Raw genomic sequence first — 23,378 nt, 5'->3', positions numbered from 1 at the left:
TAATCTATGACCCATAATCTATAATCTATCTATAATCTAGAATCCATAATCCATAATCTATATTCTAAACATATAATACATAATATGCAAAATTAATAATTGTATAATACATATACATATGCTGGTAACCTTAGCCAACCTTGGTGGTGGTGGCACATGCCTTTATTCTCAGCACTTGGGAGGCAGAGACAGGCAAATCTCTATGAGTTTGAGGCCAGCCTGGTCTACTGAGTTCTAGAGCTGTTACACAGAAAACCCCTGCCTCAAAAAGATAAATAAGTAAAAATTAAAAACAATATTTATATATATATGAAATAAAGTAACATATTATAATAATATATTGAAAAAATTTTAAAAATGTTTTAAAAATCCAAAACTTAAAAACTTCTGATAAAATTTTAGTCATGCCTATAAAATTCTACTTTAAAACTGATAAAAGCCATTTAAATATGATTTCAAATATTAAATATTAAAAATATCAGTATATGCTGCCAGGGGCCAGCCCTGGCTTGGGGAGGGGGGAGTCTTCTTCTTTCTTGTCGGTTCTTCTTGAGGCAGTGGAGGGGGAAGAGCATTGGCTGGGATAAGACTTGCTCTTACAAGATTCGGGGGAAAGACCTAGTCTTACAAGATATTTAGGGTTGCTCTATAATAAAAGTTTACGTATCTAAGTTACTATACTACTGTAGCTGACCTGCCCTTCTGTGATCCTCTGAGGCCAGCAACTGCAGTCTCTGGCACTTAGCACCTCATCCTAAAAACAGCAAAGGATAAGTAAATAGCCTTTGTACTATCTCAGCAGGAACTGCTGGGCTCTAACTTATGCCTGATAGTCTGTGGTCACATCAAATTAATAGCAGTTTTCTATGGTAATACTAAGTTCAAGATGAAAAAAGTAATATTTTGAAAGTATTTAAAGAAAACTATTTTAAACCTAGAACTTTTTAAAAAATCCTATTTAAAGATAACATGACCTCTAAGACTTATCAAACAAAAGCCCACATTAAAAACAGTTTAAGGTCAAATATACTTATAAAAAGAAAGAAATCTTGGAATGGTTGCAAAACATTTTAAAAACAAATGTCATTATATAAATTAGTAAATCTAAGACCAAAGAAGAAAAAAAAAAGATACATATACACATTAAACAAGTCTTTAAATTCTCTTTTAAATTCTCATCAAAAAAGTAAGTTAAAAATAATTCATGAATTTTCATGATAAAAATATACTCCTAAGCAATTATTCACATAATGAAGAAATGATAACAAAGAGGTGGTGGTAGAGACTGGAGAGGTGGGGAGAGTTTGTGTGAGGGAAAGTGTGTTAGGGAGAGGCGGGTTTTATCTAAAACTACCTTAAGAGTATTGTCCAAATTGGATCACCTTAGAGACCAGGGAGGTAGGAATTAAACCCATGTCTACCATTCCAAGTTTTATGTTCTTTCCATCAAGTAAACATTACTAGGGAAAAGACTACCCACAATGCCCTGACCCTGTCTACCCCTTTGATTTAGTTATTAAGATGATCAAAAGCCTAAACCTGAGAGTTGATTTCTTTAGTTTTCCTTGATTTTCTGAGTATCTGTGAAACAAATCTCTTTTTTTCATGTAAAAGAAAGCTTCCTATGATAGAAATAAACTAAGGCATTGTCTTTTCCATCCTTTCCTAGAACTCCTTAGAAGACACTGAAGACGGTGTTGACTTAGTGTCCTCCAGGTTTTCTGCAAATACCCAGAGTCTGGCAAGTGGCCTGTCAACTGTAAGCACTCTCACAGAATCTTTCTTTCTCTTGTTCATTCCCAGTGCCTTTTCAAAAGAGATAGTAAGGTGTGATTGTGTGCCCAAATCTATTGTAGGTTCCTGCTTTGCCTGTGCCCTCACACCAACTTACACTCTGATTCCTGAATCCTTCCTTCTTTAGCCATGATCCTCACACAGCTTTGGAACTCACTACATTCCCATTTTATAAAGAACTGGGTAAGAGTAGCTTGAAGACTCCAAGCACAAAGAATTAAATGGTGCAGGAGACAGCAAAGATAATTACCATGATATGACCATTGACAGTTGCATGAGCCATAAACATACTTGATTGTTTCGTAAATACCCCAAGAAATTCTTAAATTTCTTCATTTTCTAATTTAATGCCCAGTCATCTCAAGTCTGCAGATTATTCCAGTTGTGTTGATGACTTGCCCTCCTACCATTCTCTCAGCACCCCAACCGCTCTCTACACTACCGGCAACCACATTACCGCAACACATCCCTACGCAGCTTTCTTTTGTACTCAAAAACCAAAACAAGCAAGCAAGCAAACAAACAAACAAAAACCTCTCCAGAGCATCCCACCGTCTGCAGGGAAAATTCTGCTCTTACCTTGAATTGAAGATCTATCTCCCTTGAGAGCAGGCCTTTAGCAATCTACATGTCATCGTATCTACCTTTCAAACTGTGCGTTTCTTTTATTCTATGATTTCTATGCTCTAATACGCTTTTTCTTTTGGTCAATGGATGGCATCCTTAAAGAACTCCCAAGCAGGATCTGATAGGAAGAGGAGCTACCTAAATGTGCCTGATGCTGATTCAGACACTGTGAGTTTTCACCTTTGTCATTTCCCTCTTCCCAACCATACTGCACACGTTCCATGGTTTGGGAAACACGATTGGATGAGAGGTTCCACCTGTTGCCTGACTTGTACAAAGCCAGATACTCCCTTTGGGAGGGGTTCATGAGCTAACATGTCTGCAGGATTCCAGTTTATTAAATATAATGATCTGGGTACTAGGCAAAAGACATGTCCTTAAGTCACAGGCATGTCTTTCTAAAGAAAAAAGGGGTTGTTAGTAGTAAAATGGTTATAATTATTTTACATCCCCCCCAAGTCTCAGATTTTGTAACTTCTTAAATTTTCTTCTAATCATAGGGACCGCCACATCCCTCTTTGATCATGTAGCTACAGAGGGATGGTGTGTACTGAGAAAGTCATTTGTAGTAGGAGGCAGTGAGCTGTGATCTATAGGACATTTCACTAGAAACCCCGAGCTTTTCCCCATGACTTGCTATTGCTAAAAGATTATTGAACCAGAGTTTTTCCTTGTGTAATATGGCTGAGGGCAATTCATGATACTCTTAAGACTTGAAGCACAGCATGGTTCATGGATCAACACTACTGTAAAACCTTAGACCCCAAACTTTCTCAATTTATAGAGTTCCTAGCATTTCAGTTATTTTCTCATATAACTCCTAGGTTAAAAGTAAGGACTAGTTTCCCCCAAAATTAATAATCTCTTTGGAACTTAGCTATTTGAAAACAATAATTCAGGTAAACATTTTATTCTGTTCTTAAATTTGTTCTGTTACTTACTACTAATAGGATCAGTGTAATTTCTAAGTACTATATAGCGTGTCAAATCTTAGAATCTCAACAGCTACTACCATGTTCACTTGCCATTCAACATTAATATTTTGTTTCTGCCTTTTTGGCTTGGTTCATTGTATTTGAGACAGTTCATTGTGTTTGAGAACACTCAACAGTCTTCTGGCTCTGTCTCCTAAGTTCTGAGATGATGTACATGTACCACCACTGGAATGAATATATACATATACACATACACACATATATAAAGTTTTGTTTTAGATTGAAGAAATTGTCAAAAGCATATCACAAATAGGAATTCATAATATTAATAATGACACTACAGACTGCTAGTTAGTACCTTGCTTCCTCTGTATATTTCTGATGGATGCTATTTTTTCCTTTCAAATCTTCAATGATATGCCCATGAATTTACAGTGGTACCCTAGAATACAAACACACATAATTTGGGTCCTTAAGACCTAGCTGTATGTCAAAAAATTAAAATGTCAGACTATCCAAGACTTAATCTTCCTTTAAATCTTCCTCAGGTAATTTATTATGTAGTTTAAACTTAAAATTCATGTTGCATTACATTATTTTAAGAATAGGAAAAACAAATTCAGTTACTTATTGGCTCTCTAAGAAATAGCTTGTGTGCAATTTTAGAATTCTTGGGTTATTCTTACTTTTGACTTCAACTTAAAAGAGATTGTGAGCTAAGTCAGATTCATCCTGTTCCTTGAAGAACATTGTATTTGAAATAAAAAAGCCTTTGTAAAACAATAACAATAAAATCCATTCATAAACAGGTAGACAGATACATAGTAAGATAGATAGAAAGATACATAGGTACATTCATATGTCCACACATGATTTATATATCCATATATCCAGATAGGATATATGTTCCATATATAGCATTCATGCCTACATATCTATCTCTTTAAACAAATCCCAGCTCTAGTTTTGTACTGCTATGGTCCTTGCTTGTCAGTGATGAAACAGAGGTTATGAAACTACTGCATCATTCACAAATCTTACTGGTCTTTTATGTCCATCATGTTACTGAGGTAGAGTCTTTGTTTCTAGCACTGAGTAATAATGCTATAATGATTTAAAATATGCATCTCATGTCACAAATATCTTGACAAAAATCTTTATTCATCCTTATAGAATTTTTATGTTTTTGATTAATTGAGGTACTTTAATTTTTGGTGTTATGTTTTGCTCATTACTATTCCATGGAATACCAAAGCTATGAGTCATGGACTATCTATGTAGCCACTCAGCTACTAAGTTTGCCTTTGTGAGTATAGGATGTCCTGCCATACCTTTGTTAAGGATGCAGCTGTGGTTCTCCCAGGAGTGATGGCACACACCATGTGAGTGTAGAGAAAGATGCTTTAAGATTTCTGTTAACTCATAATAAGGAATAAGCTCTTCTTTTTCCTGATCATTAAATTCTAGATATTTAAATAGATTGCACCTGAGTCTCACAGCAAAAAAGCAGATAGTGACAAGGATGAAGAAACAAGATTATATTAGAAATCACTAAATGACTCCATAGTTACATAGAGCAGCAACTGGAATTGATTAACAGGAGCGGATTCTGTGACTAGAGCCTTAGAATAGCACTGGGCCACTTCTGTCATCTTTTTTTTTCAGACTAGCCTTAACAGCATGATGAGTGTTTACAGTGAAACAGGAGACTATGGCAACGTGAAAGTCACCGGTGAGATTCTCCTCCACATCAGCTACTGCTACAAAACTGGTGGGCTATACATCTTTGTCAAGAACTGCAGAAACCTGGCCATAGGAGATGAAAAGAAACAAAGGACAGATGCGTAAGCACATAGGATGCCCCTCTTCTGTCTCTAGCACTGCCTTCTCTGTCTGCATGCATATTTACTTTTCAGAAGAGGTTTAAAACTCCCTTCAATCTGAAGTATGAGGATGATGTTTGTATCCTTGTTACTTGACTTGAAAGAAGCCATGATATGATTCAGGAGAGAGGCTACTTGTGGAAGATGCAAACTGACATATACACCAGGATGTCTTAAGAGTATCGTGCTAATTGTTTAAAAATTTTTTGCATATAATACATTTTAATTACATTCTTTACCCTTCTGAACCTCCCAGATTTCTCCTGTGAACTTCATGTTCTTTCTCTCTCTCAGAAAAAAGCACACACACACACACACACACACACACACACACACACACACACACACAGAGTTGGTCAACTACTACTGAGCATGAGACCTCCCTTGGAATATACTTGGTTATACCTAGTATCACTCTACTGAAGAAAGCCATTATCTCTCTCCCTGAATCTATCAGTTATGAAGAGCTTCTCAGTTAGTGGTGTGACTATTTGTTCACTTCCTATTGTCTAGATTTTAAATGGCTAAGTGACAAATATAATTATTTTGGCTAGCATGGAAATAAATAGAACCATCTGAAATCCTAACACATGTGCTTCAGAACTCTGGTATAATATGTTTCACTCTTGTACATATCCCTGTCTACTCTGATGTCACTGTCCCAAGAGGCTTCTAAAAAAGCTAGCTAGCACAAGCCAAGGTATTGGGTTGAACTGTAAAATTGTCATTTTCTGTTTCTTCCTTTTAACTGTTTCTTTTCATTCATTCACTCCAGTGGTCTATGTCCTGACATCAGAAGATAGGACTAGTAATGAAGAGACATATATCCCCAGAAAAGGTTGTGAGACTATTGATGTTAGCAGACTTCATTTATGCAGTAGTATAATACGACAGCTCCTTGTGTACGTTTCATGGGTTAGGTATTGTAACTATCCCACTTTTTACACTCAAGGAAACAAATACAGTATAAAAACCCAAGACTATCAAAAGGAATGATGCATAGGTGGTCCCACATAACTTTGCTTGATGCCAAAGCTTGTTCTCTACTAATATTCATCACTGTTCCTTATAGAAAGCCCAGAGTTATATTTATGGTATCCTATTGTACAAACTAAAGTCTCTTCATTCCCATCTCTTATCCACTTACTCATTCCCTTTTCTTACTGAAATCCTGGAATATTTCTAACAAGGTATATTTTCAAATGGTGATTTTTTTTAATCCTTTGTTATTTACAGTTATGTCAAGTCATACCTTCTTCCGGACAAGTCCCGAAACAGTAAACGTAAGACCAAAATCAGGACAGGTACCAATCCAGAATTCAACGAAACATTAAAGGTAAATAAATACTAACATAGGAACATGTTAACTAGAACATCATTGATTTAGATTAACTACAGGCAAGAAGGTTGGGACAGAAATATTATTAAGAGTTTAAGGCTAGCCCGAGATAGCATAGTGACATGCAAGCAAGCCTGGCATATATTGGGAGACCAGCTCAGACTGAGACCATCGCTTGTATCAAAATACAAACAAGCCAAAAAGAAAAGAATAACTAATTGTACCATTTCAAAACTTGTGTGTATTTTAGAAAACTAGAATTTCAATGGTATTAGATTTCCTAGAAGTTTTTGGAAAAGAAAAACAAAGTAAACGATTCATACTTGGTTCATTCTCTGCGGTGGCTGTGGTTAGACTTTAAGTTGAAATGATCCATTAAAATTACAAATTACATCTAAGCTGGTATATCTTGTAACAAAATAAGTTGCACATTCAAGAAATCTGCTTTCCTGGTGTCTTAAAGGGGCATTGTCACTTTGTATGTATTTATTGCACTACTAATAAGGGTTATTTATGGATTCTCATCAGGATCTCTGATATTGGCTAAATATAGGTGTGTGGTCAATGAACAACACTAGCAATATAAGGTCAGATTTGAGAAGCCTCAGAAAATTCCTAGGTTAAACATGAGTCAGACTTTAGGTTCTAAATTCTAAAGAAATTCTTATTTCTTATGGGTAGCCACAAACAACCTCATCTCTCACTCTGAATCCATCTTGTCTGGTAAGGCAGACAAAGGAAGGATAAAATGTGTTGCTAAGCATTGGAAAATGCATGGACTTATGCCCAGAATAAAGGGTTCAGAGTCTATCACAGCGTGGGTTAGATATGGAAGAAAGACAGTAGTCTGCATGCATTAGTAGAAACATGTGTGGAAGCAGAGGCCAATATTAAAACAGATCAAATAAAAATGAACAAACACAGGCTGAGTGTGAATCCAGTGGCCATAATAGGATAGCAAAGATGAGCCCAAGCAGAATATATAAACACCGTGATAGAGAAATTCAGGGAGCAAAGCACCAAAGTCAACCTGCTAGTAACAGATGGGACAGGAATACACACCAAGCCAAGCTCAGAAATCAGTCAGTCTGAAGTATGACCCAGATGGACATATAGAACAACAAATGAGAGGGTGTGTGGTCATGTCCCTGGTTAACATTCTTTTGGGGGGAAAAAAGCAAGCCCATAATACTTACTTTCTGATCAACCTGTGTGTACTTTTTTTAACTTCTACACTTACACTGGGCTTTATGAAGCTTAGGCTACAAATTTCTGATGTCAATACTTTTCCAGATTTAAGGATTTTCATTATGAATAAGTAAGTTAGAGTATTATTATATTAAACCTGGAGATACAAGGTAGACATGAGAAAAACAAATCCAAGCAGGTAAAATGGGAAAAAGGCTTTTTCATCACCTAATACTTTCATATTGTTTCTGACATTTGTTGACCCCTCCAATAAATTATATAAATAAATAGAAATAACTATATAAAAATATGTAAATATATTTATACATACATATTTCTTAACTAGGTATAACCTAAAATGTGGGGGGAGGGGGTTTGGCAACATTTAACTTCAATCGTAAGAAAAACAGAAAGGCTTTTTATTCCTATTGCTGATGCCTATGGTCTGAAAATTAGTGAAGCAAATTTCATCCTGCTCTATAATTAGATAGACCTCTCTTGCAGAGTGTGATGTTTTCAATCTTATTTGTAGTATACAATCAGCCACACCCAGCTGGAAACAAGGACTCTTCAGCTCTCAGTCTGGCACTATGATCGGTTTGGACGCAACAGTTTCCTTGGAGAGGTGGAGATTGCTTTTGACTCATGGAACTTTGAAAATCCATGTGATGAGTGGTTTGTGCTTCAGCCTAAGGTAGGAAACACTTCAACCTATACAATTAGACAAATTTGAGGCAAACTAATATCCCAGGCCTGAAGAAACTAAAGACTTCTAAATTTTGAGTAATAATCTGCAAAGATTATTAAATTTTTGATAGATATAATATAATCTATTATTTTAGAAGTTCTTCATAGATATATGTTGTCTACTATAAGAAGAAATGTAATCATAAATGAGTGAGTTTTATTACTGAAATCTGTTTCCATTGAAGATTTTTATGGATTGCTAAAAGGACCATACTATATGATCCCATTAGAACGAGAAAGTCTTTGTTTTTATGCCACCAAAACCAAATTTATAAAGCATGACCAATATCAAAATATTATATCTCTTTCTCATTCTTTACAATTTACAGGATAAACAGGAATAGTTTCCTTGGCTCAAATTAGAAAGTGACCACTATCTAAAATATTTTTACTTTGGGGATTCATAAAATTCCAATATGTTCAAACCTAGAAAAACAGTGATTTGGATTTGTTATAAGCAACTAGATTTTCTTCACATTTACAGTCAGTTTCTAAGTGAGAAAGAAAGTGAAAAAGTTACATTTGTGCTGCTTGTGATTATTCTTCATATGCAGTAACAGAAAGAAAAAATAAAGAGAGAGAGAAAGAGAGAAAGAAAAAAGAAAGAACAGAAGGAAGGAAGGAAGGAAGGAAGGAAGGAAGGAAGGAAGGAAGGAAGAAAAAGAAAGAACATTTGGTAAAAACTGAACTGAAGTTAGTATTGGTTTTCTTATAATTTGAAAATGCCTATGTGATTTTGGGAAAGTTATTTCCTAAACCTTGGTATTCTAATTTGTAACATAGCTACTAGTATGGTAGCTGTTGCTACAGCTCTGAGACCTGGGGTACCTGAAGTGTTTTTCCCTCTCAGAGAGCTGACATTATGTTTAAGTAAGCATCTTCTTTAAGTCTGTCAGCATTCTATTAGGCATACTGGAAGCTGGTTATAAAAAGCATGGTAGTACTTGCATTGATTAGGAGCTTGTTCCAGATTGGCACATCTTAACTAGACCTTGGAGTCCATTGACTTTCTACTCTTCTTTGGCTTCAATTTCAGGGTTCACATATTGCTGACCTCCTTATCTAGCTCTACACATGCTGAATCTCTACACTATTAGCTATAAGTAGGTGCTAGCTCTCTGTATATGTAGTCCAGAAAACTTTTTTCTACTTCCAATAGTAAAACAATACCTTTGTCCTGCCTGGATCTTTTAACTTTAATTATATTATCCTTTGCCCTAATGACTCACTGGTGAGGTAACATGCATTGATTAGAACAAAAACATTTACAACATATTCTGGTCCTAATGGTAAAGTAAACAGTACTAGAGAGACTACTCAAATGAAGTTCCCCATATCAACATCAGTGTCAGCAGTCACATCACACATATTCAACAGTCACAATGGCCTTTATATGCAAATGATTGTGAATGCACAAATCAGAGCATTCTAAATTTGATTACATATGAAGTATTTGATGCAAATGAAGATATTTGGACCAATCACACCATACACAGTAAGCCTTGATATGCAAAAGATTGTCTGTGTATGCACCAATCAGAGCATTCTTTATTAGACCATATACAGAAGCATACAATGCAAATGAATGCTTCTAATTAGACCAATCACCCCACACACATTAAGCCTTAATATTCTAATGATTATCTGTGTAAGCACCAATCAGAGCATTCTTTATGTGACCACATACAGAAGTAAGCATTCAATGCAAATGACTGCTTCTATTTGGACCAATCACAACCTTCATGTTAAACCAGTCACAGTGGCTGTCCTATGAAAATTAAGGTTTGTGTATGCACCAAATAGAGCATTCTCCATTTAACCATTCAATGCAAATGATTGCTTCTATTTGGACCAATCACAACACTCATGCTAAAGCAGTCACAGTGGCCATTCTATGCAAATGAAGGTCTGTGTATGCACCAATCAGAGCATTCTCCATTTGATCACATAGGGAAGTAAACAATCAATGCAAATGAAGGCTTATATTAGGACCAATCACACACACAAATTGAACCACTGTCTATAACCTTGATATGCAAATGAAGGTGCATATGCAACAATCAGAGCATTCTCTATTTGTTCACATATAGAAGTATGCATTCAATGCAAATGAAGGCTTGTATTTGGACCAATGACACCACACACATTAAACCACCCATAATGGTTTTGCTATGTAAATGAAGACCTGTGTATGTACCAATCAATACATTGTCAATTGATTACATACAGAAGTAAGCATTCAATGCAAATGAAGGCTTGTATTTTTGACCAATGTCACCACACATATTCAGAGAGTCACAAGGACCTTACTATGTAATCAAGGTCTGTATATGCACAAATCAGACAATTGTTTATTTAGTCACTTACAGTAGTAAGCATTCATTACAAATGAAGGCTTGTAATTGTACCAATAATACCACTCACTTTAAATTGGTCACACTGGTCTTGCTATGCAAATGAAGGTCTGTGTATGGACCAATCTGAGAATTCTCCATTAGGTCACATACTGAAGTAAGCATTCAATGCAAATTAAGGTTTCTATTAGGACCAATCACACCACACACATTAAGCCAGTCACAATGGCCTTACTATGCAAATGAAGGTCTGTATATGCACCAGTCACAGCATTTTCATTTGATCACATACAGAAGTAAGCATTAAATGCAAATAAAAGCTTGAATTTGGACCAATCACAGCATACACATTAAGCCAGTCACAATAGCCTTACTATGCAGATAAAGGTCTGTGTATGCACCAATCAGAGTATTCTCCATTTGATTCCATACAGAAGTAAGCATTCAATGCAAATGAAGGCTTGCATTTGGACCAATGACTCCACACATATTCAGAGAGTCACAAAGACCTTGCTATGCAAATTAAGGTCTTAGTATGCACAAGTCAGACAATTGTTTATTTAGCCACTTACAGAAGTAACAATTCAATGCTAATGAAGGCTTGTGTTTTGTCCAGTGACACCACAGAAATTCAGAGTGTCACAATGACTTGGTATGCAAATTAAGGTCTGTGTATGCACCAATCAGAACATTCTCCATCTGCTCTCATAGAGTAGTATGTGTTTAATGCAAATGAAGGCTTGCATTTGGACCAATGACACCACACATATTCAAAAAGTCACAAAAACCTTGTTATGCAAATCAAGGTCTTTATAGGAATCAATCAGATCATTGTTTATTTAACCACTTACAGAAGTAAGTAAGCATTCAATGCAAATGAAGGCTTGTGTTTAGACCAATTATAGCAGTATATTAAACCAGTCACAATGGCCTTCCTATGCAAATGAATGTCTGTGTGAATTCTCTATTTGATAACCAAAGAAGTAAGAATTCAATGCAAATGAAGTTTTGTATTTGGACCAATCCCAGCACTCATAATAAACCCTTACATTGTCCTTGATATGCAAATGAAGGTCTGTGTATGCACCAATCAGATCAATCTCCATTTGTCCCTTACAGAATTAAGCATTCCAATGCAGATGAAGGCTTGGATTTGGACCAATCACACCATTTTATTCAGAGAGTCTCAAAGACCTTGCTATGCAAATCAAGGTCTGTGTATGCACAAATCAGATTATCATTTATTTAGTTACTTATAGAAGTAATGAAGGCTTGTGTTTGGTTCAGTGACATCCCACAGATTAAGAGAGTCACAATGACTTGGTTTGCAGATGAAGGTCTGTGTATGTACCAATCAAAGCATTCTCCATTTGTTCACATACAAAAGTAAGCATTCAATGCAAATAAAAGCTTGTATTTGCACCAATCACAGCATTCACGTTTAACCAGTCACAATGACCTTGATATTCAAATGAAGGTCTGTGTGAATTCTCCATTTCATCACATAAAGAAGAAAGAATTTAATGCAAATGAAATCTTGTATTTTGACCAATCTCACCACTCATATTTAATCACTCACAATGGTCTTGCTATGCAAATGAAGGTATGTATATGCACCAGTCACATCACTGTCAACTTGATCACATATAGAAGTAAGCATTCAATGCAAATGAAGGCTTAATCACATCACACACATTAAACCTGTTGCAATGGCCTTGATATGCAAATGATTGTTTCCTTATGCAGGAATCAAAGCATTGTCAATTTGATCACATATACCTGTAAACATTCAATGCAAATGAAAGCTTGTATTTGGGCCAATCCTACCACACATATTAAACCAGTCACAATGGCCTTACTATGTCAATGGAGGTCTCTATAGGCACCATTCAGAGCATTCTCCAATTGATCACTGTTAGAAGTGAGCATTCATTGCAAATGAAGTTTTGTATGTGAACCATTCACAGCACTCCATTTTAAATTAGCTACAATATAACTACTATACAATTGAAGAGATATCATTGCACCAATCAAAACTCCATTTGTTCACTGACAGAAGTAAGGATGCATTGCAAATGAAATCTTGCATTTTGAAAAAGCACAGCACTCACATTAAACCAGACACCATATTACTATGCAAATGAAGGACTGTGTATGCACCAATCACTGTCAGAAGTTAGCATTCAATGCAAATGAAGGCTTGTATTTGGATAAAGCACTGCTGTACAGAATATTCAAGTTTTTTGATTACAGGTTATAATGTATGACATCATTTGTCTGTTTTGGCTTTTCTTTCGTATACTTTTGAGTTCATATCACCTTTCCAAAACAGTGATACATAAAATCTATACCATTGAGCTTTTCCTTTATACTTCCAAAATTATTCAATTTTTGTCTTACCATTTGATGGTTTTACTCTTAAATTTATAATCCATTTTGTTTTTATTTACATACTGTATATAATGCTTATATAGGATGAGTATTTAGTTTTATTCTTGTCTTTAAAGATCCAACCTTTCAAACAGTATTATTAGAAGATACTGTCTTTTGTCCATGTTTGGTTTTGATACCTGTCTTAGTCACTGTTCTATTGCAGTGAAGAAACACCATGACCAAAGCAACTCTTGTAGCTGAAAACATTATAGTTGAGGGCTTGCTTACAGTTTCAGAGGTTTAGTTCATTATCATTATGGCAGGGAACATGGTAACACACAGGTAGACATGATGATGGAGAAGTATTTGAGTACTCCATTCTGGTCTGCAGAAAGAGGCATGGTTGGGAGACAGACTGGGCCTGGAATTGGCAGTTGAATCCTCAAAGCCAATGTCACTTCCAACATGGCCACACCTACTACAAGGTCACACCTCCTAATCCTTCACAAACAGTGTCACTGTGGGTAATTAAGCATTCAAATATATGAGTCTATGGGCTATTCTTTTCATTATTGTTATTATTATTTCCTCATACATTATATCCTGACTTCAGTTTTTCTTCCTTTTACTCCTCTCAGTTTCTCCCCCACCTGCCTTCTCCCCTAAATCCATTCCTCCTCCCTTTTTGTCAATAACACAGAGAAGGCCTCCCAGGAATATCAACTGAACATGCATAACAAGTTATAATATGACTAAGCATAAACCCTAATATCCAAGCTAGATAAAGCAACTTAGCAGGAGAAAAATGGTCCCAAGATCAGGTGAAAGGGTCAGAGTGTCATCCCACAGTCACAGCATTAGAAGTCCCACATGACCACAAAGTTACACAAAAATACATATATACAGAGGACCTAGGTCAGTCCCATATAGCCCTCATGTTTGTGGCTTCAGTCTCTATGAAGCCTTATGAGCCCTTCATACTTGATTCTGTGTTCTGTGTTTTCCATGATGTCTTGGAACCCACTGGCTCCCACAATCCTTCCTCCTCCTCTTCTGCAGGGTTCTTCTGGCTCCATGTAGTGCTTGGCTATGGCTCTGCAGCTGCTCCCATCAGTTATGGATGATGCCCCTCTGATGACAATTGGGCTAGACACCAATCTATGATAGGAGAATATCATTAGAAATCATTTCAATAGCTGTTTTTTCTAAGTAGCAATATTTTAATTAAAATAAGCAGATACATTTTTCTGATGGTTTAAAACCTTAACTATTTCTTTTATGTATAAAAATTGTTCTTTTTTGTTTTCAAGTCAAATTATACTTACATAATTTCAGCTTTTGGACTCTAATGATTATAACTTTTATTTGCAACTAGTATAGAGGGATTTGTACTTTAAAAGTCTGTTCTAGCATAATATTACTATAATAGGTTATCAATGTTTTACCTTTTCCAGTATTGGCCCTTATTTTTAAGATAGATATCACATGTTTTACATTTACCTATGATTCTCAAATTTTATGATAAATTAGAATCACTAAGAGGGATTTATTTTTTTATTTACCTTACATCTGGATCAGCTTCCCAGTTCCCCCCTCATACATTCTATCCCCATATTCCCTCATCCCCTTCACCTCTGAGAGGGTACACACACCCCCAGGCATCCCCTACCCTGGCACATCAAGTCTCTGCAGAGCTAGGCAATCCTCTCCCACTGTCCCAGACAAGGCAGCCCAGTAGAGGAACATATTTCTCAGACAGACAACAGCTTTAGGGACAGCCCCTACCCTAGTTGTTGGGAGACCTACATGGATACTGATCTGTACATCTGATACATATATGTGGGAACCTAGGTCAAGCCCATTTAAGCTCTTTGTTTGTTCAGTCAGTTAATGCCCCCATGTGCCCAGGTTAGTTGACTCTGTTAATTGTCCTGTGGAGTTTTTGTCCCCTTCAGTGCCCTCAATTATTTCCCCAACTCTTCTATAAGAGTCCTCCAGCTCTGTCCATTGTTCCTCTATGGATCCAAGCATCTGCATCAATAAGCTATTGATTGGATCCTCTCAGAGAACAGTTATGATAGTCTCCTGTTTGCAAGCATAACAGTATCATTACTAGTGTCAGAGATTGGTGCTCACTCATGGGATAGATTTCAAATTATAGGATAGATAAAAAATTATGTTTGTTGAACATTACCTCAGATTCTGGTTCATCTTTCTCCCTGCTTTTCTTGTGGACAAGATAAATTTTGGGTCAAATATTTAATGAGTGTGTTGCTCTACTTGGGTTCTTGTGTAAAGAATGCTGTGATTGGTGATAACATGGTTCTTCATTTGCATAGGAGGACCTCCACTGGGGTTTCTACCTGGCTAGAGGAAGTGGTCTCTTTAGATAGGATATCTCCACTGAAATGAGTCTCAGCTTAGGTTATACCCATTAACTATTCAGAGACTCCCCCATCCCCAATCTCTGGCACATCTTCAATTTGCCCCTGATTCCACAACCCCACCAGCTCCTTGCCCTCTGACCCTCTCTCATGTCTCTCCTCACACCTGATCCTGAATCTCCCCATTCCTCTCCCCACATATCCTTACTATGCAAATAAAAGACTATGTGTGCACCAATCAGAGCATTGTCCAATTAATCACTGTCAGAAGTAAATGTTCTATGCAAACAAAGGCTTATATTGGACCCATCATAAAACTGACCTTTTTTAAGGTTTTTGAGACAGGGTGTCTCTGTGTAGCCCTGGCTGTCCTGGAACTTACTCTGGAGACCAGGCTGGCCTCGAACTCAGAAATCCACCTGCCTCTACCTCCCAAGTGCTGGGATTAAAGGCAAGCACCACTGCTGCCTGGCTTATAACACTGACTTTTAAACAATTCATAAGAGCCCTACTCTGAAAATGAAGGACTGTTTTTGTACCATCATAGCATTCTTTATTTTATTATTGTCTGATATATGTGTTGTATGCAAATGAAGGCTTTTGTTTGGACCAATCACACTACTCGAGTTTTTATTAATCATAAAATGCCTCCTATGCAAATGAAGGACCATGTTATCACCAATCACAGCATTCTTTATACAGCATTCACATGAAGGTTTGTGCTTGGACCAATCCAAAGAGTGTTTTGTAGCAGTTAAAACTAAGCTTCTTATGTAAATGAAGTCTTACATGTAAACCAGTGTACTTATTTTTAGCCAAGTAAAAATAGTCTTACTATGCAAATGAAGACTGTGTTTGCACTAATCACAGAATTTTTGATTTTGTCATTGTCAGAAGTAACTATTTTATGCAAATGAAGACTTATATTTAAACCAATCAGCACTCATGTTTAAACCACTCATAAATGCAGTACTATGCAAATAAAGGAAAGTGCTTGCACCAACCACAGCATTCTCTTTTTTATCACTATCTGAATAAGTATTTTATGCAAATAAAGGCTTATATTTAAACCAATCATAGTCCTTACTTTTAAACCACTCATAAGAGCCATACTATGGCAAAAAAAGATTGTGTTTGCCCAAATCACACTATTCTCATTTTTATTACTATCTGAAGTGTTAATTGTTAAGTGAATAGTTGATTTTATGCAAAAAAAGGCTTGTGTTTAGACTAATCATAAAATGCCTTCTATGCAAATGAATGACCAATTTTCAGCAATCACAATGGCATTTATTTATACAGATGATCTAGGCATCTTATTCAAATGATGGTTTGTCTTGGGACCAATTGAACGAGTGTTTAAAACCTTGCGTGTTGTGCAATTGAAGGCTTATGTTCAAACCAATCATATCATCTATTTTAGACTTACTATGCAAATGAAGGACTGTGTTTTCACCAATCAGAGCATTCTTTTAGTGTCAGAAGTAAGCATATTATACAAATGGAGGCTTGTATATGGACCAATCACATTATTCACCTTTAATTCAATCATATTAGCCTTATTATACAATTGAAGGACTGTGTATGTACTAATAACAAAACTGTTTACTTTTACTGATACATAGGTATCTTATGTAAATGAATGTTTGTGTTTAGACCAATCCAAAGAATGTTTTGTACCAGTTAAAAGCAAATATCTTATGCAAATGAAGGTTTATGTCTAAACCAATTAACACACTTACTTGAAGCCAAGTCACAATAGCCTTACAATGCAAATGAAGGACTGTGTATGTACCAGTCATAGTATTCTCCATTTAATCATTGTCGCCTTTAGTCCCAGCACTTGGGAGGCAGAGGCAGGCGGATTTCTGAGTTTGAGGCCAGCCTGGTCTACAGAGTGAGTTCCAGGACAGCCAGGGCTACACAGAGAAACCCTGTCTCGAAAAACCAAAAAAAAAAAATCATTGTTAAAAGTAAGCATTGTATTTAAATGAAGGGTTGTATTTGGGCTAATCATGGCCACATAAACCAGAAACAACTTTGCATTCAAATATTTGTTCCTGTAAAGTATTTAACCTGATTTCTATCGTGACAGCTGTCTTTGTGCACAAATCAAAATATGTAATATTGAGTTATATATTTACTGGTTTATATACTTACCACCACTAGTGTGCTTGCCATTAAAAACCTTAGAGATTTCTACAACTAACTTTTGGTGAGCACAGCTTTATCAGAGGAAAATACATTTTCTTTGCAGCGGTGATTCTGCTCTTTAATCTAATGAATTTGAAATATGGGTAGTTTAACACAGCTTCCAAACTCCATTTAAGCAAGGTCCGTGTCTAATACATCCCTGAAGTCTTATAAAAGTGGCCTGTGGAAAAAGTAAGCATTTTGGATGTGATAGCAGGATTAGTTAAAACTGAGTTAAATTCTACTATGCTTTTTTGAGCAGAAATTGGCTGGATAATAAAAATGATGCCATGGATATATATATATATATATATATATATATATATATATATATATATATATTCAGACTTCAAAATGACCCTACACTTTAACTATGTTTTGTATATTATTATGTTACAAAATGCACTGATTATTTTTTTCTCAACAAGCTAGGATCATCTGAAAAGAGGGAATTTTCTTGAATAATGATTTATGTGGTTGGGGAACACATGACCAACAGTTCCACCCCTAGACAGGCAGTACTAAGTTGCTCTTTTAACAAGATGATATGCAGTATTCTAACTTCCTTTTTACTTATCTCTTCTTGGCAAGGTGGAGTTGGCTCCTGATATTACCCTTCAATACAAAGGAGAGCTAACTGTTGTTTTGCGTTATATTCCTCCAGAGGAGAACCATATATTCCCAGTAGGACAACCTCAAGGTAGGGTAAAAATCAATAGCCTTGATCAGTAACATTCTGTTTTTTTACAACTATGTAAGTTTAGGGTTACTTTCCCAGTACAATGATAAAATAGGGTTGGAATAACTGCCTTTTGAGAGTTGAGAAGAACATACTATAATGTATATGGACAAGAGGAATACATGACAGAAATTCATACTTAGAAACCAACCCTGGTGGGGAGGACTCTCTTCTCATCAGTTCAAAAGATACATAATCTTTCCCAAAGTAAGAACGATCTCTTCTGTGAGGGAAGGGGTTTCTAGGAAACTGTTCTATAGACTCATTCACAGTTACTCAGAGAGTCTAAAGAAAAGAAAAATATCTGGGATAAAACACAAAAAACAAAGGGAAAATCCAAATGAAATCAATTTGAAATTTTTTTTTCTGTTTTTTTCCTCCTTCCATTAACATCTTAGGCAGCTTCTTTTATCTTGCTATTCATGGTCACTCTCCTCAGTGTTTCCCAGTGAAAGTAACTCATCTCATGGTATGAGTTTTCTTATGTCAAAAGAGTGGTGTCTGTAGTTCTTTGTGTCAGGTTGAGGCCTTATGGTATTTACCCTATTCACTTTGGCAATGCCAAGAGGTCAGCCCTGAAAACAGGCAAATAATATTATTCAGACTGATCAGGTTATAGAAAGGAATATATGTATGTGTGTATACACATAACACTCTATTTTAAAAAGGCCATGAATTGGAAAGAGAGCAAGAAGGGATGTATGGGAGAGTTTGGATGGAGGAAAGGGCAAGATAAAATGATATAATTTTAGAAATAAAAGAAAAATATTAAAAATAATGTTGTGAGGATTAAATTGGTTCATATATGTAAGGTATTTCAAAGAGTATTAAATAAAGGTGGCAGACACATAGTGGTTACTGCTCATGTTGAACCTATCACATCAGAATAAGTATAGGAAGTAAAACAGTTTTCTCCAAACCACAAAATTTAACTGAATCTAGAGCTAACCCTGCCTGAAGCTGACAATGTATAAAATGAGAGTTACAGACTATTCTATTTGTAAGTTAGTTTAATATATCAAAGTCATAGAAATGTTTCTCTTGTGTCTGGTTTTCACCATAGTTCTTTCTTAGTGAAAATAAGATGGTGGACCAGGAAGAATCTTTTCCATTCTATTCCTTTAGAATCTTTACAGGCCTGTGGTTAATTTTTTTTAAAGAAAATGAATAGAAATTAAAGAGAGGCAATGACTTTAGCGCAAAATATACTGTGGGGGCACTGGAAAGAACAGGAGAAAGGGAGTAGGAGTGGATATAATCAAGAAGTATTGTATACATATATGAAATTTTCAAACACTAAAATTTTATTTACTTATTTATTTAAATTTTAATTAATTTAAATTAAGTTTAAATTAAAAATAAAAATGTATTTCTTTGTTTGAATTTGTTTACATTATTATCTTTCAGTATAGACAAAAATGAAAGACCTATGCAGAAGAAATCTATTAAGATAGAAACTTTCATAAATATTTATATATTTATTTATATTACATATTATTTATATATAATAAAAAGGTTGACTGTCAAAAAAGACAGTAATTATTTGTAGATGCCCTCTGTAAATTGTGAAGTAGAATCTCTAATCTCCTTCACCTCCTCTCTGATGGTTCCTGCAGGAAAGAAGATCTTTAAAAAGGGAAAGAAGAAAGAGTCACCTGCCATTTCTGGGGGAATACTTGAAGTGTTCATCAAAGAAGCAAAGAATCTGACAGCAGTAAAATCAGGAGGCACTTCTGACAGCTTCGTCAAGGGGTAATTTTGTTTTAGCTCATCTCAGATGACACTTACTGCTGTTGAGGGGAACTATGAGCCATTAGACAATGGTAGTTGTGAGAGGCCCACGATCTGCTTATCGAATGTACTTTGGAAGAGCCACCCTTAAGTCCTTGCTCTTACATCTAAAGCAATGTCAGTATAGATGGGAGTTTGTGTTTCAGGTTTGGCTGTGTTTCCAGCACAGTTTTTTTTTTTTTTTTTTTTTTTTGAGATCGACTTTCCCAGGAGACTCATTTCTCAGAAAAAAAGCATGATTTTCTATGTATAATTAGACTTTTATTTTTGCTCTGTTATCATTTGGTACAGAAAAATATTAAATGCTTGCTGGTTTGCTCTCTTGGGAAACATTGTAAAATGCAGAAAAATTTCAGCATCTGCCCTAAGAATGTGTGTGAAAGAGTTTGTGTATATATATAATATATACAAGGACTACCTGGTATATATTATATATTGCATATTATATATACCTAATTAGATTATATGTGTATATATTATATATTTGTTACCATATACAGTAAATGACAGTTTCTTGAGAAAGTACCACCCTTTAAATGGATAATCTTGCTCATTCTAGGCAATCCAAATAGCAAATCTTCCTTGTTTCTGACTACTGGACTCCCTTGTTTCTTCTCATGCAATTAGAGGAACCTGGGCTAGAAGCATATGTTTTCATTCATTCAAGCAAATGGTCAAATGTATATATACAGAGTGTTAGATGCTGTACTTTGAAAAATAAATTAGATATGATAGCTGACCTCATGGAGCACCATGAAACACAGGAGGTAAAGCAAGCTCCCATGATGCCAAGCCATGGCATAAGTCTTTGAGGCAGAGATTATACCTTTTGGAAAAGTGATCCAGGCCTTATGGTAATGCCTGAAGTCCCAGTACTATAGAGACTGAGTCAGGAGGGTAAGTGTGTATTCATTTGTAGCAGGTGTGCAGCTTGGTCTTCATGTAGGTGCTGAACAACTGGAGTGGAGTCTATCCCAAAACGTGGTTTTATTTTGTTTTGTTTTGTTTTGATGTGATTTTCCCTATGGATCAGGATAGCTAGCTATGCAAAGTATAGCTGTCCTATGCAAATCTGGGCTAGAAGGAAGCTTCCCATAACTTTTCATAGAGCTACTTCTAGTATTCCATTGGCCAGAGCCTAGTTCTGTGGCTCTGTGAGTTGCAAGAGAGAGTAAGGGAATATGGCACACTCAAATTTGGAACCAGAGATTTTAAATGATGGAAATAAAAAAAATGTAATAAAATAAACTATAAGATGGTAATAATAAAAAACTGGGGATTTTTAAAGAGATAATAAATATAGAATGGAGATTGAGAGATAATACTGTTCACTGGTTAATTTATTAATTTTTTTCCTTTTGGGCAGTAGTTCTGGAATTAAACCCAGGGCCTTCCTTGATAAGCACTCTGTCATTGCCCTACTTACTAGTGTTGATTGATATAGAAAATGGAATGCCACATAACACAGTTACCTTTTTTATTCCTGGCCATTTACTTGTATTTTTGTAATTGTCTCATGTACTGATTACATATACACACCCATTTTCTTTCCTAAACCATGTTTCCTGAAGGCACAAAGAGGTTTGTGACTTAGAGTTTGAACACAATAGAAGGGACCTAGGATGCATGTAGTTAGTCTACCTAAGAGCTTGCAGGAAACACCAGTGAAAGACTGCAGACCATGAAGCAAAAGAGACAGGGAAATACATTAAAAAATCTGTTAATGGGAAGTGTATTACTGTAGACCACTAGGTTTCAATTCCACTGGGAAAGCAACAAGAACTCCATATAACTGTCCTTAGGAGTATCCCTCAAAGAACTGGGGAACTCACCAACCCCTTTGCAAAACCCACTGATTGAGAATTGACCAAGTATTTAGTGTTCAGTAACTTCTAGGTGCTCTGAACATAATGGAGCAAACTCACACAGAACCAGGTAAAACCTGATAGCCCAGCATTTTAGGCAGAAAGCTGAAAACAGGCCAACACTATCTACTGTGGCTGCAAATAAGCTAACAGATGACCCAGAAGATACAAAGTGAAGCTTTCAATAGTGGCTACCACTGGGGGGGGGGTCTTTTCTTTACCAGATGGATAACCAAATATTTGGAAGGGCTTAGAAAGACAGAAACTGTATTCAGAAATGAAAGGAGAGAAGTTTACTATTGTGGCACTAGTCATCTCTCCAAATAAAATAATTATTTAAGTTTATGAAAACCAGGAAGAGGATATCAAGTATGCATATTACATTCACACACAGTTCCAACAAATTGTGAGAAATTCAAATGACAACTAAAAGGTAGCAAATTGTTTTGCTTACTTTCTCACTGACTGTTTCCTTCTGCAGCTACCTGCTTCCTGATGATAACAAAGCCACAAAGCACAAAACTGCAGTTGTAAAAAAAAGTGTCAATCCTCAATGGAACCATACCTTCATATTCAGTGGCCTGTATCCTCAGGATATAAAGAATGCTTGCCTAGAACTCACCATCTGGGACAAGGAGGCCTTTTCCAGCAACATCTTTTTAGGAGGTGTTCGTTTAAATTCTGGAAGTGGTAAGGACCTGGGTGAGCTGGTGTATGTCTAGGAGTGGGAAATGATGCGGTTACTACTGGTGTAAATGTGTGGTAGATTGTCATGTAGTTTGAGCTACAAATAACTCCTGAAGTAATCATGGATGTGTTTCTATGGTACCCTTGTATCCTTGGGCTTTAAGTTGAAGAAGTTTTGTATTTATATTTGGTCCCTTCATAGAAAAATCTTCAATACATTCATGTAAGTGAATTTCAAGTACATTTTTGGTTCTCACCTCAGGTTTTGCTCAGGTAAAAATCTCCAAGACAGCACAGACATTGATAGGAGAGGAGGGACTTCAAAGACCACTATTACTACAACTTCTTCTTGCTGTGTTTAGTACTTCAACTGAATTATGATGAAGTTGAATGGACACTGAATTTTTTTCTACAAACAACATCTAATGCTGTTCATATGAGCAATGTGTATTAGCTTGCTTTCTGTTGCATTAATGAAG

General features: G+C 35.9%; 1 protein-coding gene across 1 annotated transcript in view; it reads left to right on the top strand.

Annotated features, from left to right (window-relative positions):
* Positions 1–23,378, top strand: part of Sytl5 (synaptotagmin like 5) — an 85,495-nt gene that overhangs the window by 55,733 nt on the left and 6,384 nt on the right. Inside the window, exons 10-17 of the mRNA XM_034485632.2 lie at positions 1,670–1,759; positions 2,524–2,589; positions 5,022–5,200; positions 6,476–6,575; positions 8,299–8,460; positions 18,409–18,517; positions 20,173–20,308; positions 22,694–22,902. Coding sequence (XP_034341523.1) covers positions 1,670–1,759; positions 2,524–2,589; positions 5,022–5,200; positions 6,476–6,575; positions 8,299–8,460; positions 18,409–18,517; positions 20,173–20,308; positions 22,694–22,902 — 1,051 coding nt within the window. The remainder of the gene's footprint in view (positions 1–1,669; positions 1,760–2,523; positions 2,590–5,021; positions 5,201–6,475; positions 6,576–8,298; positions 8,461–18,408; positions 18,518–20,172; positions 20,309–22,693; positions 22,903–23,378) is intronic.

Source organism: Arvicanthis niloticus, chromosome X (assembly GCF_011762505.2).
Source record: "Arvicanthis niloticus isolate mArvNil1 chromosome X, mArvNil1.pat.X, whole genome shotgun sequence".
NCBI classification, from domain to species: Eukaryota; Metazoa; Chordata; class Mammalia; order Rodentia; family Muridae; genus Arvicanthis; species Arvicanthis niloticus.
Note: the sequence above shows the minus strand (reverse complement) of the source record. Positions and strands in the feature narration are given on the sequence as shown.